At 36.1% G+C, this 20,434-nt stretch overlaps 1 protein-coding gene across 8 annotated transcripts in view; it reads right to left on the bottom strand.

Annotated features, from left to right (window-relative positions):
• Positions 1-20,434, bottom strand: part of NPNT (nephronectin) — a 79,752-nt gene that overhangs the window by 22,741 nt on the left and 36,577 nt on the right. For all 8 annotated transcript variants that reach the window (XM_025051764.1, XM_015594962.1, XM_015594961.2 and 5 more), the window contains 5 exons: positions 16,187-16,306; positions 14,748-14,867; positions 12,795-12,929; positions 12,371-12,493; positions 10,633-11,028 (listed from right to left, as the gene is read on the bottom strand). In XM_025051764.1, coding sequence (XP_024907532.1) covers positions 10,633-11,028; positions 12,371-12,493; positions 12,795-12,929; positions 14,748-14,867; positions 16,187-16,306 — 894 coding nt within the window. The remainder of the gene's footprint in view (positions 1-10,632; positions 11,029-12,370; positions 12,494-12,794; positions 12,930-14,747; positions 14,868-16,186; positions 16,307-20,434) is intronic.

Below are 20,434 nucleotides of genomic sequence, written 5' to 3'. Positions count from 1 at the left end.
TTCTAACAATAAGCTTTCTGCTTCTGTACCCCCACCGCACCCCGCCGCTTGCACAACCGATTTGTGGGTTGACAGTTGGTAAATAGAAGAAAAATAGACTTTTGTGTTCAGACAGAATGAGGAATGGGGTTTAGGGGTTAAAAACCCTGTGCGTCTACATTTCGGGGCTGCTTATTTTGGGGTCCGTGTACCCTTGGCAGACCCAGCTGGCTGAATAAAGAGTGTGTTTCCTATAACTCACTGATTTCTGGTGGTCCGTGTGTCCATCGGGGGCTGGCGGCTACAACAACCTAAAAGATGGTTCTTTTCTATTTATGACCGTAAGGATGCTACTACAACTTTTCCAGATTAAGAGAGCACTTTATGGGTTTTGTTTTCTTTCTCTCTTGTAAGACAAAGGAACCCGTAAAGGTTAGGCTACATCAGGACCAAATCCCAAACACTGTTAACACAGGTGTTGAGCAGACTCTGACAGGGCTGCTGTGACTGTGTACAGTATGAACATCTGGGGTGTCACAGAAACCCATGGGACAGGTAGGTGTCAGTGTCCTCGAAATCACTTTAAAGAACAAAGGGAGCTTTTATTTCTGATACTTATGAGACCCATCATGTAGCTTTTCCATCTAGACATGTTTGTCTCTGAAAAGGCTGTTGTCACCACTTATTTGCACAGTAAAGAAGTTGAGGTGATGCTGTCCCTATTTTAATATCACAACGTTCGCCTAGAACATTGAACTAGATACTATAAACATCTAAGCTAAACCAGACAGTCCAATTATTTGGTAATAAGCAAAGGATATATGAAGTCACAACTTCCTATTTTCATTTTGTCTGCTCACCTAATAGCTTACACTTGCAAATCAACTTGTTTCAAAAGGATCTGGTTAGCCAAAAATAACATTAAATTGTAATGAACCATAATAAAAAGCATCAGAAAAATATAAACATTAGGACTAGAATACAAAATAGCACCATATTTTTATAAGTAGGAAATGCTATCATTACCACATAAATGAATTTAACATCAACAGAAGTAGTAATAGCCATAACGTACTGAGTTTTTATTATATGCCAAGCACTATGGTAAGAGTTTTACATGCATGCTCTCATCTAATTTCACAACAGCCCCATGAGGTAGATACTGTTATTATCCTCACTACGGATGAAGAAGCAAAGGCATAGGAATCAGAGTGGCTATGAGCTCAAACTTTTCATTAAAACTCTGTAGACAAATGTGTATATAACTTTTTAAAAAAATCTGATTTCTGACTTGGGTCACATTCGCCAAGAACTCAATTTATACTTTCCAGAGAGAACTAGTTTTTTCTTTATCAGCCACCATAGGATCCAATTAAAATATAAATCAAAAATCTTGAAAAGTCTCAGAATTCACAGCACAAGATCCTGACCTGTAAGCATTGACAACTCACTCCTTCAAAACACTAGCAGAAATTTAATCTTCAGGGAGCTGTCAGGCATCTCCTCGGGGTCTCTCTAGGCCTTGCTGTTTACTAGAAAGCAAACTAGTTTGAGGACCTTTTCACCCCTCAGCAGAAACAATCTTTTTACTCAGCACCACAGAGAATCAGAAAAGAGAGCATATTTCCATGACTAAGAACAATGTGATCATGCCAGCCACAGACTGTCAAACCTAAAGAATGGAAGCCAAAGAAAGAACCTGTGGACAGCATGCAGAAAAACAGCAATCAGTGAAAAGGAAACAATTTTCTTTATACCGCATGGTATTTGGAGTTTCAAGAATAACATAGCAATAATGAGTCTGGTGTTTGATATGGCCACTCATAAGACCACCCAATATATAGTACATTATATTCGATAATCTTTCTTTTGCAACACCTTTCTTCACTTTCAGTGAGACAGATGCTACACTTTAGGCATAGTTGCTACATTTTAAACACTTCCATCTGTTTCCACTGCAGATGTGGTTCTGGTAGGCCGGAGCTGCCATCATGGCCCTCAGAGTCCTGCTTTACAAAGTGTGACCTGTGAGCTTGTTAGTAAGGCGGAATCACTACTCCTGCCCCCACCTCACTGAATGGAAGTTTTCATTTTCACAAGATTCCCTGTTTCTTGTATACACAGTAGTCTGAGCAGTACTTCTCCAGACAGTCTGATGTAGTAAATGTTCCGGAGGAGTTAGGAATTGATACGTTAAATGAACATCTTAAGTGACGGTAGTTCAAATAGACTCTGACAACACTGAAAAAAATCTGCTCCTGCTTCAAATGATATTATATTCCTTGCTATAACTTCAGCTTCCTAGCTAAAACTAGACACATCTGACAGTTGTAAATAAAATTTTGAAATGTTAAAAATAGAAGTTAGTAAAAATTTAATGCATTTTAAAAAAATGTGGTTAAGCATTAGAATCTACTGGGGTACTTTTTCAAAGCACAACTTACTCTCTCTGGGGAAGAGGGAGCTTCTAGTCCCATTAGCCCCTCTCCTAAGGAACTACTGATATACTGAATTACTGTGCATAATGACAGTAGAGATGGAAAGATTAAAAAAACACAGCATAAGGATAACAAAAAGACAATGAAATCACCCCGAATATCATAAACTGGATAGATCCATGAAAACTGTTTTGGTCTCTTCCAGACTATTATATTCATCCAGACATACGTAGACATGCATTTTATACCTAATTAGAGTCAAATGGCATATACAATTTTGTGTATTTTTTTCACTTAACATTTTTATAACACGGGTATTTTCCTACATCATTAAATATTTTTCAAAAAAAAATCATAATATTTCATTGGCTGGATAGAATGCATTTTCCCCTACCTTCTCTGACACTAGATTTTTGTCTTTGGTTCTTGGTCTCCAACTTTTTAGCAATCTCTTGCAGCATAGCTCTGGTCTCCATGCAGGCATCCCACAAACTACATTTGCTTTTCTTGCTCTGTGTCTGCCCAATACCTTCTGCCGTCCCAACTCTACCCTTCCACCAGGCTCTCCTGGAGTCCAAGACCAGCCCATTTGTCTCAGAACCCATGCAAATGAGAGCTAATGAGAGAGGGCTATTAGATTTTGTGAATAATGGTTTCTACACTTCTTAGTTCAGCTCAGCCTCACCTGAAGTTGGGTACACACCCTAATCCCAACAGTTAAATAATCCCGGGGCTAAATCCATTTGGGAAATGACAGCGTATTATGTGCCTGAGAGATTCACAATGAAATCATAAAAGGGGTCAAATATGTGGTAAAAGAAGAAATCTAACTATGCAATATATTGCAATAGTATGTTCATCACCCATAGTGATGTATACACACACACACACACACATGCCTTACTGTTAAATTGTACACCTGAAACTTACTGGATTTCATTAACCAATGTCGCCGTAACAAAAATAAATTTTAAAGAAGTCCTACAGTTAACAAACCTATTTACGTTGACTAAACCTAGAATCTCTCAAATGTATTCGACCTCAGAAATTCTTTAGGCATACACTTACATAATATCCCAGAGAACGAATATTTTATCAAACACACTCTGAGAAGAATTGGTTTGTCCTACTAGTGAAAGAACAAGAATTTCATGCCATATGGGAATTTTGGTGTTGCTCAATAAGCCCTATTGGGCTAGACTTGCAAATACATAACTATAATTCTAATCACACAATCTAAAAATTTAGGGTCCCTCAAGTTGAAATGATGCTTAATATTCCATGTTACACATAAAAGGTTATTTCCTTAATCACACATTTAAATGCTCCCCGTCTTACTTACTCCTATAAAATACTGTATCTTTTATATTTCATAGTAATTAATAATTTACAAACACTTTTACTTGTTTTGTGCCTGATCCTGGAAACCACTCTATAAGAATGGAAGGCTAGGGGGATTACCTCCATTTTACAGATGAGAAAATTTACACGGAAAGCATAGGAACTTATACAAAGTCACATAACTCATAAGTAATAGAGGTGAGAATCAAAACTAGAACTTTTGATTCAAAGTATTCCATCTTTAGCAGTCGTTAAAAACCTCTCAGTTTCATATGCCCTCGGCCTTATTTTCAATGCCCTTTCAATGCCTATTTACTATTTCTCAACATGATACTTAAAATTTAGAAGTACATTAGATTTAGAGTTTTCTAGAGAATGTTCTTTTTCAATGGATATGTTAAACTATATCAGGAAAGAGAAAGACCATACTTTGATCATTTGAGGAGGGACTATCAAATCAATAAGTTAAATTTAGCTAGTTCAATCATATGAAAGGTTGCTCAGATTGAAAAAAAAAAAATTGAATCCAATATAAAGTTTCATTTCATTCCAATTAACAAGTATTTTTGAGCACCTACTATGTACCAGGCACTGTATGACTGGTTGAGGGGCAACAATTGGGGTTAAAGGCTTCCACAAATCTGCACTATAGTATACTTGGCAACAGAGGGAAATTATTTAGATCAGAGAAGCAGGATTAGAAAGATTCCCCTTGTAATCAAATCGGGTTAGATCTTACTATTATGTATCTTTAGGCCCCAGAGTTTGGGATAGATTTAGAAAAAAAAGAATGTTCTAAAGGCAAGCCAAAAATATCGCTTAGTGGGTTGAAAAACAGTATTTCTAAGAAAAGATTTATGAAACATAAATTACTAAACCTCAAGAAGAAACACGTAATTTCCTGAGACTGTTTTTTGAATACATGGAGTGTGGGGTGTGGCGACAATAACCAGCTGTGTACCTGACAGTACTGATGAGGTGTAAACTGTAATTTCATGAATTTGGGTTAAATATAAGAAAGAATATCTCAATAGTGGGATAGATTATTGGAAGGGACTTCAGTCATCGTTAGAGATTCTGGGTACAATTGAGATAAATTTTTTTAAAACCTCATAAGGGGTTCACACTTGGGTAATTAATTGATGTTGGTTTAGATGAAAACTTTGTAGGCCCCAAATTAAAATGCAAAAGGCTATTATAACTATCCCATCTGGACCACTTATTTGAAGTTTAACTTTTTTGCTGTTTTGAACCATTTTTTTGTTTTGCAGGAGTAGTAAAAGGATAAATCTCCAGCTTTAATAGTATTTTATGTATAGCTACAAGAAACATCGTTTTAAGGGGTTAATTTCTGAACCTTTCTGACATTAAAAAATTTGCATGCCTTCACACATACCTAATTTCACATAATAAAAGTATGAAGCAAAAATTATTTGAACTAATTTTAAAAGCTAAGAAATACATACTTTGAGACATTATCCCTAAATTGACATTTTCCTTCTCATTAACATGAAATTTTCAGATACAATAATCCACTAAATAGAATACCAATCTTCAAAAGGAAAAGAAGAAAGGAAGGAGAGAAAAATAGAAAAAATAATGATGGAAACAATAAAAATCTCCCCAGAATATAAAATAAGTAACAATCGGAAAAAGAATATATTTTTAAATTCTTACATATAGATTAAATGTGTTATTATATTAAACTAACTTTTTATGAAAAATTTGGTTATATGATAATTTATTTTCCTTTAAAATGTTATATAAGTGATTAATCTATTAATTCATTCCTTTGTTCCACAAATAGTGTTCAAGTGCCAATTATGTGCCAGGCATTATTTTAGGCTCTGAAAATGTACGAATGAACAAAACAGATATTATAAGCAAGTGAACAATAAGGATATTAGAAGGCGATAAATGCTATTTAAAAAAAAGAAAATCAGTGGAGAGCAGTGAGATCAAGTGTGCTGCTGATGCTGGGGAGGTCACAGTACTGAATAAGGGGGTCAGGGTGGCCTCACTGGTATGTTGAGATTGTGTAAAGAGGTGAGAAAATGAGCCCAGCTGACGCTGGAGGGAGTGTTCCAGGAAGAGAGAGCAGCCGAGTCAAAGTCTTCAGCTGGGAGAGGTCTGAGGAACAGAGCAGAGGCCACAGTGGCTGGAGCAGAATGAATAAGGCAGAGAGCGCTAGGACATGAGATCACTCAGGACTCTAAGACATTGGAGGGCTTGCGTTCTTCCTGCACCAAGTGGTGCTAATGCAGAACTCTGAACAATGACATCTCGTTTAACTTTCACAGGATCACTCTGGCTGCTGAGCTAAGAAGAGACCACAGAGGGGCATGGGTGGAAGCAGGTAGAGGGCTGCAAGAAGACTGCAGTGTGGGTCTCCAGGTCCTGACCCGGAATTCTGAAATCCAAAAGCTGTGGCAAAACTAACCTACAATTAACCTAAAAGTCTTTAGTAGCCAAATTATTGTAAGTATCCCTGTATTTCACTGTAGAAACATGAACACGCTTCAGTATATAATATACAGCATATGCACCTTATTGTTTTCTCAAATCTGAAAAATGTTATATTCTGCAACTCAACAGAATAGAGGGTTTTGCACCTGTACTCCAGGAAAGCGATGGCTTGGACCAGGGTGACAGCACTGGAGATGATAAGCAGTGGTCACAATTCCAATATAATTTGAAGGCAGGGCTAACAGGATTTCCATATTGATTGGATTTGGGTATAAAAGAGTAACTCCAAGTTCTTTGGCTATAGCAATGGGTAGGACGTTAATACCATCTCCTGGGGTAGGAAAGCCTGTGGGTAGAATGTGTTTGGGATGATGATGAGGCACAACTCAACATGTTGTTTGAACAGTCAAGTGCAGAGGTTAAACTTGCGGGTGATATACAAGTCTAAAATTTGGGGGAGAAGTCTGGGCTAGAGATATATTCTTGTTATATTTTTTCTTCCTTGATTTCCTTATAGATTATCAGTCTTTTCTAGGGGGAGAAATAACACACACACATTACAAAGAAAAGCTCCGTTTAACAACCTCTTCCATTAAAAAAGAAATATATATATATATTTTTTTCAGTGGAAAGATATAATTGTTGAAGTCTGGGGCTCTCTGGAGACTGCCAAACTGTGGCTATAATTGACAACACCTGAAAATTTATGAAATGAAAGTAGCTAAATCCTATTCTCAGATCTGTGGAGTGTAAGGATGGCTTAAGAAGTTATTATGCCAGAAGTGAATATTCACTGAAGAAATGGTGTTGAACTAAAACAAGGCTAAGGTTCTTAATAAATATTAGTGAATAAATATTAGTTATTTCTCCTGAATTAAAAACTTAGAACCCTTTCCTTATTCAGAATGTTGGCTATAATCACAAGACAACAATTTAATAAGTGTCCAAAATAACCTCATAAATGCTAATATTAACCACCAGCTACAGCCAAAGATGAAATGAGAGGGGAATTTAATTTGGGGCAGGAGTATTCAAAGGCGGCAAGGCTATCTGTGTGGCACAAAACGGTCTTGGCATAGGATCAAGGTAATTCTTTCCCAGGGCATGTCTTTAAGATCACACTCTATTAGAATGAGTGCTCTCACACATCATTGGAACTCCATGTTTCCCCAATTTTATCCTTTTAAATTTTATTGGCGAACGTCAACGTTATTTTTATTTGTGTTGGTATTGAGAGGAATGATGGGAAAAAGGAGGGACCTTTACAAAAGAGAAAACATTAAAAGACTCAGAAAGGTACTGATATCCATGTTAGAGTGCATTTTTATATTAAATAACCAAGTTTTTATGACCATACCTTAAAGCAGAATAATACTATGTTTACTTAAGCATCTATGAGTAAAAATTGCATTGTAAGATCACAAAAAGATTTAAAAAAAAAGAGTAAGAAAGAGAGACGGTAGAGGGAGAGAAAAACGGTGATAAAAGTTACAAAAAATACGGTTTTCAAAAAATGAGATATACAGTATAAAATATATTATTTAATCTATCATCTACTTCCTCTAAAAATTACATTTATTGCCCAAAACATACACAATTACAACTACATCAGAATTAGAGACTCTCTATCTCTCTTTAAACTAACAATGAAAAAATTTAATTGTTACGTAAAAGCAAAAGGAAAAAAAAAAAAGCTTTTTCTCTTTTATAAAAAAAGTCACAAACATCGATGTTCTTTTCACATAGTAAAAAAAAACTGCAAAAATGTTCAACATAAAAGAAGTAAAGCTTAGTTCCATCATGGGGAAATGGGAAAAGGAAAACAAAACAAAAACTAGTAATGTCAAAAGGAACCTGGGAGAGAGGAGTGAATGCAAAGGTGGGTAAGAATAAAGGGAAACATGACAAATGGGAAAATACAGGAAATAGACAAGAGCTGTAAAATTGCAAATTTTGGTCTGCTAATAAGGGACCAAACTCTTCCTCCTTCACAACTTGCTTCTTTACTACAGCCTCTGTCTCCCTTAGTGGTACCATCCTTTACCCAGTGACCCATTAAAAATCTGGGAGTCTTTAATCTAGCTCCCATCCAGATCTAACCATCAGTTTACAGCAGATACAAGGGGTCATTGTCCAGTTTTTCTCATCAATCCCTGGCTCAACCCTGTAGTTTATCGGCAGTTTGTTGCATATGCTACGTTCCTACCTTTGTGCCTTTGCTGTACTCTCCCCGTTAACTATAACGCCTCCCTTTTCTCATCCTCTTTGCCCATGTCACTCAGGAAATCATCCCCCCAAATAATCCTTGCCCAAAGACTGATGAGGTCCCTTTCTCTCTGCTCCCATATTGTCCTATACAAATCTCTTTTGCTAATATAATACCACATTTATCTTCTGGGTGACTTTTCCACCAGATTGTAACCTTTTCTGTTTTATCTTTGTAAGCCCAATGCCTAACAGGGCCTGGTATTCTAAAACACACTCAAAAATGTTTACTAATTGAATGAATGGACAGTTAGATTAAAAGCTGAATGGCATGTGATATAGTGAGTCCTCATCTCTGAGAGTTTTCAAGTAAATCTGAATATGTTAGGAGAATTCTCATACTTGATAGAGCTGCGATATTCCTTCCATTTCTACATAGTCTCAATTACCTAATTGACTTTTATTCAGCTCTTCATATTATTTAACAATAGGGATATATGACTTATGCTTTATACAGATAATTCTTTTTATAAGTTTGATTCTTATTCAATGCATGACCTGTGGCTAAAATGTCATCATAAAGATCTTATTAAAAATGTGCTAACACAAAAGACCCTGAAGAGCCAAAGCAATCTTGAAAAAGAACAAAGCGGTAAGCATCACACTCCCTGATTTCAAGCTATACTATAAACTATAGAAATCAAAACAGTATGGTATTGGCATAAAAACAGACATATAGCCCAATTGAGAGTCCAGAAGTAAACCCAAGCATATATGCTCAACAAATACTTGACAAGGGAGCCAAGAATATTCAATGGAGTAGATTGGAAAACTGGATACTCCTACTAAAGAATGCAGCCAGACCCCTATCTTAACACAACTCGCAGAAACTATCCTGAAATGAATTAAACACTTGGACATAAGACCTGAAACCATAAAACTCACAGGAAAAAATATAGGGTAAAAAGCTCCTTGACATGGGTCTTGGCAATTTTTTGGAGATGACCCCTAAAGCACAAGCACAAAATAAAAAATAAACAAGTAGACTACACCAAACAAAAAGCTTCTGCACAACAAAAGAAACAATCGACAAAATGAGAAGACAACTTACAAAATGGGAAAAATATTTATAAACTATATATTTGACATGGGGTCGATATCTCAAATGTACAGGGAATTCATACAACTCAATAGCAAAAAAATAATCCAACCAAAAAATAGACAAAGACCTGAATAGTCATTTGTCCAAAGAAGACATACAGATGGCCAACGGGTACGTGAAAAGATGTTCGCCATCACTAATTATTAGGGCAATTCAAATCAAAACCACACTGCGATATCACCTCACATCTAGCAGCAAAAAAAGACATACCAGATGTGGAGAAAATAGAACCCTCATGCACTGTTGGTAGGATTGTAAGTTGGTACAGCCACTATAAAAAACAGTATAGAAGTTCCTCAAAAAATTTTTAAAAGAACTACTATATGATCCAAGAATCACACTTCTGGAAATATATACAAAGGAAATGAAAACACTATGTTGAAAAGATATCAGCACATCCATATTCATAGCAGTATTATGCGCAGTACAGTAGCCAAGACATGGAAACAGCCTAAGTGTCCACTAATGGATGAATGCATAAAGAAAACGCAGCACATATATACAATGGAATCTTATTCAGCCATATAAAGGAAATTCTGCCATTTGCAACAACATGGATAAAGCTTGAGGGCATTATGTTAAGTGAAATAAGACAGAGAAAGACAAATACTGTATGATCTCACATATATGTAAAATCTAAAAGAGAAAAAAATAACTCAAAAAGAGATCAGATTACTAGGTGGGGGTTAGGGGATGGAGGAATTGGATGGCAGCGATCAAAAGGTACAAACTTCCAGTTATAAGATAAATAAGTCCTAGGAGTGTGAAGTACAGCACGGAGACTATAGTTAGCAATGTTGCATGGTGTATACACGCAAGCTGTTCAGAATAAATCCTAAGACCTCATTGCAGGGAAAATTTTTTTCTTTTTTTATATCCATATGAGATGATGGATATTAACTACACTTATTGTGTTAATCATTTCACAATATATGTAAGTCAAACCATTATGCTGTACCCCTTAAACTTACACAGTGTTGTATGTCAATTATATCTCAATAAAAATGAAAAAAAAAATGTGCTGACATTTATGTGACTTACTGAACACATCGCCTCTAGGTTTCTGAGGATCTGTCTGTATCCTGTTGTCAACTGTAATCTCTCTGGGAGATGTGGTAGCAGCTGGTGCCATAGTCGTCAGTCTGGTGGTTGGTCTTTCTGGCGTTGGTGGTGGTGGAGGTGTTCTGAGTTCTGTGGGTGGGGGTGGGGGTGGAGGTGGAGTAGGCCATGTTGTTGGCTTTGGTGTAGGTCTTGTTGTGGGCTTAGAAGTGGGCCTGTTGGTAATGACAGGAGGAATATATGGTGTTTTCAGAGGCCACCTAGTACTTCCGACATCAGGAATCCAATTACTGTATCCTCCATCACCCTTTAAAATGGTACCATTTCCCTTTGGTACATGAATTGGACCTGAAGGTTCAATCATGACTTTCGGAATATCTAAAAGAGTCAAAAAATTTAAATTAGTGCTTCATTATCTCACTCTAAAAAGTAAAACATCAAATTGTAAAACGAACACATCAAAATATGTGTCAACGAGGCTTACTTTTCACATTTAGAATATTCCTCTACTGTCAGTCATGCTGTTTTCCAAATAACAAATACTTGCATTTATATATGATATGTATTCATCCTGTGGATGGATATAAAATTTATATTGGTGTTTCTGTAATGAGTACGTATTATTTGAAACACAAATATTTTAAGTATTTGTAAAGTGGAAACAGACAGCTATGAGATTTTTTAAATGGAAAAACAGTCTAAATGTTTTAAAAAAGAAATGTATATACACAGTCTATGTTAAGTGCCTCTACAGTACATATATATTACAAAATCATCTGTGGAATTGTCTAAAGAATAATACTTTTCTACACTTTATATAAATTTGACTCATGCAAAAACATTGTCATTAAATGTTCTATATATTGTTTTATAGTTGGTTTTCCTTCCCCCTTATTAATTTACACAATTACTTTTTAAAAAGAAATTTTCAGAGGTCACCAAGATCATCTGTAGAATCTTTTACGTTGATTACTTTCACCAAAATAAATTAATATTTAATCTGCCTGGTACAATATACTCCTGCGGGGAGTATGACCACATGACTCTTCAAAAATTCTTTAATCCCCATAATGTTATGCACTATGATTTTCAGTAAATATTTTACTCCAGAAATTTTAAAAATTATCTATTGTTACATGAAATATATGCTAAATTATGGCCTTTGGTTTGTGAAATGTTTATCTTGGAGGGTATTTTTTCATGTTTATCTACTAATATAGTCATACTCCAAACAGAGCTTATAAAAATTTAAAAAGCAAAGCAGTCCTAAACTGTTTTATACGTGGAGAAAATAGATAAATACGGAAATGATTTTTTAAGTAGTAGAATTAAGAGGCATAAAACAGAGGAACGAAAAATGTAGAATATATTCATATTACTCCACCATCATAATCTAATGCCAATGACACACAAACATTTATTTCTGATTTTAAGAAAATCAAATTCTCTGGAGGGCTCTAACATTTCTTGCCAGCTAAAGGGAAGCTACTGAGAGATTTTAGTCAAAGAATCGAATGCTTTCCAGCGTAGAATATATTACTGAGTCTTTAATTTTTAAAAATACCTGAACAAATGATTTTGTTTGTGGAAAGCACGGAGTAATATTACCAGCTGTACTCCTCTGATAAATTAATCTTGTTCCTTATCTTCCCTAGTAATGGCCTTTGTGCAATACTGTATTTCCTGCTGGAATTCATAACTGGAGACTAGCATTACTCACACACACAACTCAGTCCATCACCCCGGTAGCCTTCTTTACATTTACACTTGTAGGACCCGTGCACGTTGAAACAGCGAGCAAAGCTGCTGCACTGATACTGACCGAGGGAGCATTCATCTATATCTGCACCAGGAAGTAGAAAAAAAAAGAGGTTCGTTTGGGAGATAAATATGATGACATAAAAATATACATACACTCTCAAAAAAAATTTTTTTTGCAGTGTGAAGTTCCATGCAAAATTGGCAGATAAACAAAGGACGTAAAGTACATGTGCATCCAGAACTATTAGTGGTTGAACTCGACTTCTGTTTGTTTAATGCCAGTACCCTCCCCTGCCCCTGGCATCCCCATCATCAGCACAATTAACAGACCTTTCCACACCATAGGAAGGAACAACACAAAGCAACGACCGGAGATTCATTACCGTGACATTGGTATTTGCCTCCAATATACATGAGGTCGAAGCCTTTATGACACTTGCAAATGTAACTTCCAAAAGTGTTGACACACTGCCTAAACCTAGGGCAGGAAGCTCTTCCAGTAGCACATTCATCAATATCTAGAAACACAAGTCAACTGCATTTTAGGAAAAGTAATAGCACGATCAGATGGAGTGAACTTTTAAATAAATAACTGCAAACAGTTGCCTGGCACACAGCAATTCATCATAAACATTATCCAGGTGATTGCCCCCACAGGCAACATAAATTCCACATTCCAAATTTCAATTCATCTTCCTAACCCAGGCTGTCCTCCTCCTGCACCATATCCCAGCACATCCCAGCACCTGCATCCACCTAGTTGCTTGGACTAAAACATGAGTCATCCTGACAACCCTTTATCCCTTAACCCTAAATCATCAGGCACAGTTAATTCTGCCTCTGAAAGATTATCTGAATTCATCTCTTCTCTTCATGCACTGACATTACCCTAGTCTAAGCTGCCATCTCCCAGGCTAGACTGTTAAAAGTCTCCAAACCCATCTTATCCAGGCCACTCTTACCCCCTCCAAAGCATTCCCAGTCGGCCATCAAAATGATTTTATTACAACATAAAATTGGATTAGTACCACACTTAAAATTCTTCTTTTTCTACTTGCTTCTTAAATTAAATCCTCATTCTTCACCATGTCCTCGAAGACCCTGCAAAAAATAGTCCCTACCTACCTCACTTGTTGGGTCTCAAGCCACCACTCCTCATATTCCCACTCTGTACTTGCCACACTGGCCTTTTCTCTTTTAAGATCTCGAGCAGGCCGCCCTCTCTTTCACTGCGCTGCCTGCAATGCTTCCACCTGCTTGGCTGATTCTTTGTGTGGCCGGTGGTCCAAGTCTTACTTTAAGGCTTTCCCTGACTATTTTCTAAAATAGACCGTGTATGTTTTTCTCTCTTAGTATTTGTAATTTTATCGGATATTTGTTTTTCTGTCACCCTCATTAGAATATCAGTTTTGAGAGAATCAAAATCTTGACATCTTGGTCCATTACTGTTTATCTCAGCACTTAGCACAGTGCCTAGGATATAGAAATTAATCAATGTCTCTTGAATCACCGAATATCTCCTTTCATTGAGCGCTTGCTACCTGCTAAAGGACCTCACAGTCCTATACTGCCTTCCTAATTAACAAGGAAGTACCACGCTAAGCTCTTTCCATACATGAGTCCATTTGATCCTCACAATGGTTCTATGTGCCATTACTCCCATTTGGAAGATGAGGAGACTCAAGCTCAAAGAAAGGAAGTCTCTTGCTTAAGGCTATATATCAAGTGTATGGCAGAGCCAGGTTTGAAACCAAAGCCCGGACTCTTAACCACAGTCCTATACTGCCTTCCTAATTAACGAGGAAAAAAATCTAACTCTTTAGTGTAATACATACAAGCTAGCCCTATCTACCTGTCAGCATCATCACTCATGGCCTCTTATGTTCCAGAAATACTAAGCTCTTGTTTCCCTGAACACTATGCTCCTTTAAACTTCGATGCACATGTGGTTCCTTCTGCCTGAAGCTTCCTGCTATCCATCATTTTTAGGAAAACAAGATTTTCATGGTCCATTCACAGAGTAAGGTCTTTTTCTGAGACATCTAATATCTTCTGCAGGGGTGAGTGGCATGCGAAGGAGCCAGTGAAGCTTTGTCTGTATTTGCGGCCGCTTCCCAGCACTAGCATCATCGCCTCAGCTCCACCTCAGATCATTAGGCATTAGATTCTCATAGAAGCACTGGTCCCTGGCGCCAAAAAGGTTGAAGACCGCTGCTCTAAAGGATAGCTAATTAGCTCATGTAAGTAACTGCCTTTTTTTCTTACTCTCATCACTTTTCACTTTCTTCCTTTTCCTAGAGAGGCTGCTGACAGAGATGCTTGATTTTACAACTCACCCACACAGGTCCTCCCGTCAGGAGCCAGCTGCAGTCCAGGAGAGGGGCACTGGCACCGTATTTGTCCTTTGACAACATCACAGCCATACTGACAGTTTGCCATGGAGCAAGTCAGGCCACCTGAAATGAGTGTGACTGGCTGACACAAGGAACAAATTCTATAACCGAAATACCTATGTTCTTTTACTTGTCTTGAAATCAGTGACACTGAACCAACGATGAAGACAAAAGAGCTTCAATTATCCAACAGTCTAAAGAAAGTCAAAAATAAGGGAGAGACAGAAAGATTTTCCTCCTCCAGGGATTAAGAAGATTAAAATGTGAACCAGCTCCCTTATCATCTGGGGAAGATCCCCAATGCATTTGAGGAATTAAAGGACAAATGTAAAACTTTACCTCACATAGATTATCTGGATATTTTCCCAGTGACCAAGGAAAGTGGAGAATTGAGGTATTTTTTCAGATTACTCATGCTAAGTAGTGGTCCTAAGAAAACAGCCACTAACTGTCTCAACCTCCCTAGGGACAACAAATTAACCACCATGCTGCACAATGCTAGAGGAGTCTAGCTTCACTGCCACATGCCATTAAACATGAATCCACCTCATTCCAAAAAGTTCCATGCTAAATATGCGATGCTAAATAAAATTAGCTAGACTTTTTTTTTTTATAAAATACAACCCTATTAGATAGAGATAACTGATAATTAGCTAATTTAACTGATAATTCAGCAAAAATAAAAATCAAGTCATCAATTGTTGGATAGCTATAAATACAACCTCAATTCATTATGTTCGGTCTGCAGGGAATTTTACAGTATTATCCATCTTATAAACACATTCGATGATAGTAGGAAACACCATACATTTCTTTCTTACAAGACTCACATAAAATCTACTTTTCGTTACTATAATCATTTATTTTTATTTCAAGTAGTCTTTTCTTTTTTTAAAAAAAGGGACATAACTTAGTCCTTAGACAATTATAAAGACATGTAAAAATGAAGTGAGAAGATATTTATGAATGGTTTATAATCAATCAACAAGTTTGATGGATGCTTTACCAGCCAACAGTTTAGAATCCATCTTTATGAAGAGCACAAAAGTCTTCAAATAATCACTAATGTTCTTTTTCTAGCTGGAACAGCTCTATGCCCAGATAGAAGAAAAAACATAAGAAAATACACTTAGTTATGTTACTTTTTCTAACTACTATTTCCAAACCAATTTAACGTTGACATCCATGGTAAAAGGATGCTAGCCATCTAACGGGGCAACTTTTATTTTGATTTCCAGTTCCTTAGGCACGTATATAAACACACGCTCACATCCTGTTCAGGAGGAGGACCTGGGAGGCCACTTTCATTCTCACACTGCCAGAGCACAGCATTAAAGAAATCAAGCCCAAAGCACTTATAAGAGTTAAGATTCTTGACATACTTGAGCAGGACCCATCCGGCATGAGCATGTATCCATTGAGACAGTAGCACTTGTAGCTGCCGTAAGTGTTCATGCACCTGTGCTTACACGGCCGCGGCTTCAGGCCACACTCATTTAGATCTGAAAAGAGTGGAAGTTGAAGCAAGACCTCGGCATAAGTGTAAACCATTTAAAATACTTCTCTATATTGAAAAAGGAAGGAGAAAAGTAGGTCAAGCTATAGTATTCCAGTCATTTACATAAGAGATGGAGCCTGTTCACACTGTCTTAATTTTAATGCTGGTTAAAGTAGGGGTGACCAAGAGTTTTCTATCAAAGGTGACTGAAAGCCTTAAAAAACCGAGGAGGCCATGTGAATTTCTGCAGCTTAAGTTATACAATACATGTGATCTCTGTCCACAAAGGACAGTTAGAATACACTGTGCCTATCTCGTCACCCCTAGAAAGAGCAGTATACTGACTCCTCATGGTGCTCTACCATCTACCTGACTCCAACATTCTCAAAATATCTGGATTCTATGAGATTTACTCCTATGTGCTCCTCCTCTTTTAATTTCTTCCTGTCTCTGTTTAAAGAGGATATTATGTGAGCCTATTTTGTTTACAGGGAGTATATGGATTTTAAAACATTATACTGCTTTGACTCTCCCAAAAGAAAGCTACATTTTCAGAAGACAAGAGCTAAATGAATTATAGTGATCACTACTGTAGTTTTTCTTGTCCAGTCTTATAGATTCTATATTGATCTCAGGTTAAAGAAGAAACTTCAGTTTCCTACTTTGGTAATGTATTCAAGTCACAAAATAAACTTGAAAAAAAAATTACTCTCCAAGATATTTTCATTCATTTGGCAGTGAAGGACATATGGAAATACTAATGGATAATAGATAATGGACTATCATTATGTATTTTAGGGTTATTGGTCTAAATGTTAATATGAAATGAATTTATAAATTGCACATGAGCATTTTCCAACCCATTTGAAAACTGCCTCAAGTGAAGATAAAACTCATAATGACATATATATACTAAAATAGCAATGCCCAAAATGTAGCTATCATTAAAAAGAAATATGACCACATATTTATTTTGTCTGGAACTGCCAGCATAAGCACTGATTAGCATAACTTAATTATCTATTAATCTATGTCATCAAATCAGAAATATGGATAAATCTAGTTGCAAGCTGTTTTCGAATCTAATCAAATTTAAATTTGACCTGCTCATGTATTAGAACTCTATATATTTCACTCAATTAAATCACCACGTTACATTGTTTTTAAAACCATCAAATAATTACTGCATCTAAAATTTTAAAAACATTTTACTGACTTTCCAACTTGGTCTTTTCTCTAACCTTAACACAACCGTAAACAGATCCCCAGCTGGGCGAAGCCTGGGGAGATCAAATAACAAACCTTTGTCATCTCCTACACTTTCTTCAATTTTATAGTTTGTTTCTTGCACAGTCAAGGATATTCAAAACTGAGTTGCATTTTATGATATTTCAAAAACAATTTTCCTCAAGATGCTTTGCAGATTATACTATCAATAAAAATTATTTCTCCTGCTAAATTAACTCCACTTCTCATATTCTTCTATCTCATATTTTAATATTTATTAAAAATTAGAGAATCTTTTCAATTTCTAGGAATAGCTGATTATTATTCTTAATACATTCTGCAAATTCACACCTGGCTTTGATAAACCCCTGAATGATATTATAATAAACAGTATTTAATCTAAAAGCATTGTTAGAGAAAGGCTTTGTGTTTTAAATATTTTTCTGTATGAAGTAAAAATAAAATAGTACAATCCAACAAAAGAGTAGAGTAAGACTGAATTCTGTATCTCAAGGGAAGATTATTAATGGGTATAAAATGTATCAATTAGGAACTCTGAGGTCTATTTTTAAAGAGCCACAAACTTTTGTAGGTTTCCTGATGGGAACTGATTAAATGTTCATAGCTCCAGAAAACTCATGTACAAGCAGTATTTATGCTGATGGAGACTTCTCCGGCACTGTGTCTATGAACTAAAACTGAGGCCCAGCTGAGGCAGCTGCATTCTTGGCCAATAAAGGGCTCCTTAGGACAGCTCTGAGAGTCTCCACGAGACTGGGGCTGCTGGTGGTCTTCAATCCAAATTTATCCTTCTCTGCCCAAAAAGTACTTTGGAGTAAAGAATCATGAAACTGAAAGGAAATGAAAAATCAGTAAGATGTCATAATTACAAAAGAACCTGGGAATCTCTCTATGAAACAATATGGAAAAGGAAATAAACTGCGACATTCAATAGGTAAATTGTAGAGACATTTCTTGATTATTTTACTGTTATTAAATTGACATGTAAATATCCAAATATGTTGGAAGCGATTGGAGAAAGCTGTACTCTACCAGCTGCTGACTGAGTGGCTGATTCTCCCTGACTGGTGTTGATGTCCTCAATGACTGCCACCATTGCCCCACCTGCCATTAGCATTGTCTCCTAAAAACTTCACAATGACCCTTACAAAACCCACTGCAGTAATTATGAAATAAGATTCCACAATAACCCATAATTATCGGTAGTTATGAAATATGAGACTTTTGCTAAAGCAGGGAGCTTCAGAAGATTAAAAGCATCTGGTATCCTGGGGATGAACTTTTTCCCTCAATCTTCTTCAGGGTTTCTATTCTACAGTTATTTTACTTTATTTTCTTATTGACCTAATACCTTATAAAATTGAGTAAATACAGGCTATTTCCAAAATCTCTTGGATTATAGAACTAGTGAACTAGTATTACTATCAAATTAAGTCCAAAATTAAAAAGACTTCCCATTTATAGTAAATGCTCATATAATAATAAAATGGAACAATATAAAGAACATGAAAATTTTCCTTGATCACACATTGTCAAGTCAATCTTAAAAGTTGGTAAAAGAACCTAGGAAAGAAAGTTTTAGTGTTTTTTAAAATTTAGGTTAGCTCTTTCTCTAAAGTTTATAATATAATATAAATTATAAAGAAAACCTATAATAAAAAATTAATGAATTCTATCATGTAGCTATGTTATCAAAGAACAGAACTTTACAATTAAACCTCTTACATTCAAATGCTTTAATTATTAAGTGTATAGTTCTTAAAGAGCATCTATAAGCCCGGAGTATACTTAAGCAGGATTGTGGATTCAGGAGCTTGGGTATGGGGAGGAGGAGGGGAAGAGAGCTGATCCAGAATATAAATGCAAGCTGCATAGCATTATAATTACACTTCAGGAAAAAAAAAAAAAGAATTAGAAATTTTATCAGCATGCAGACACTGAAAAGTAGCTTGAAAATCTGGAAAAGAATCACTGAATAAGACAACCCAATAAATTTTTTAAAGGAAAATAATCTTTCATTCATTTAATAGATTTATTTTTTAATGGACTTATTTTTCCCATGGAGGCTTAAACTGGGCAATGTCTCAGGAGTCTAAGCTTTTACATTTTATCTGACTAAAGTGGAGGTCATAGGCAGACAGATGACAATGTCAACTGCCATAACTTTTATTTTTTAAAGACAGCAACAACATCGATTATCTTAAATTAATCCCATTGCCCTACTTCTTGGCGCAGGAGATATAAAAATGCATCCAGTTCCCTATTAGAAGAGACACAGTAATTAATAATTTAAACAATTTAAATTCAGACATTCTAAGTTCCTAAATCTATGAGGGGGTGAGGATAAAGTCTTTTAGAAAAACTGTAAAATCATGCTTCCACCTATGTTTTCTACAAAACTTTCCAACAGAATGAAAACATTGTTATTTTTCCTGCAGGCAAATAGGGCAGGAATTACACTCCTCCTATTACTAATTATTTTTCTAAACCCAGACACATTAAATGACTTGCTCGCAATCAGTCAGGTACTTAAGGGCTGTAATGGAACCAGAACTTAGCCCTTCTAATGTTACAAAATGTACACAAAAAGAAGGAAGCTAATATATTATTTCATTTCCACATAACCCAAAACTCTATACCCCAAATACAGAGGTGAAGAAGACATGATTAATTTTAAAATCTACTTAGCAAAAGCCATCAAAATCCTGATTTCAGTTGCTTTGGAATTCCTGACTTCACCTACATATGAAAATCAAATTTATTTCGTTACCCGATTTTTAGAAAACATTTTGAAATCCATAGAAGAAGAAGAAAAGCAATGACACTTGATGCAGTGAAAGGACAGTGGAGGCTCCAAGCTTTATTAGAGCACAGAAATCAGCCC

Source organism: Pteropus alecto, unplaced genomic scaffold (assembly GCF_000325575.1).
Source record: "Pteropus alecto unplaced genomic scaffold, ASM32557v1 scaffold5, whole genome shotgun sequence".
Classification (NCBI taxonomy): Eukaryota; Metazoa; Chordata; class Mammalia; order Chiroptera; family Pteropodidae; genus Pteropus; species Pteropus alecto.
Note: the sequence above shows the minus strand (reverse complement) of the source record. Positions and strands in the feature narration are given on the sequence as shown.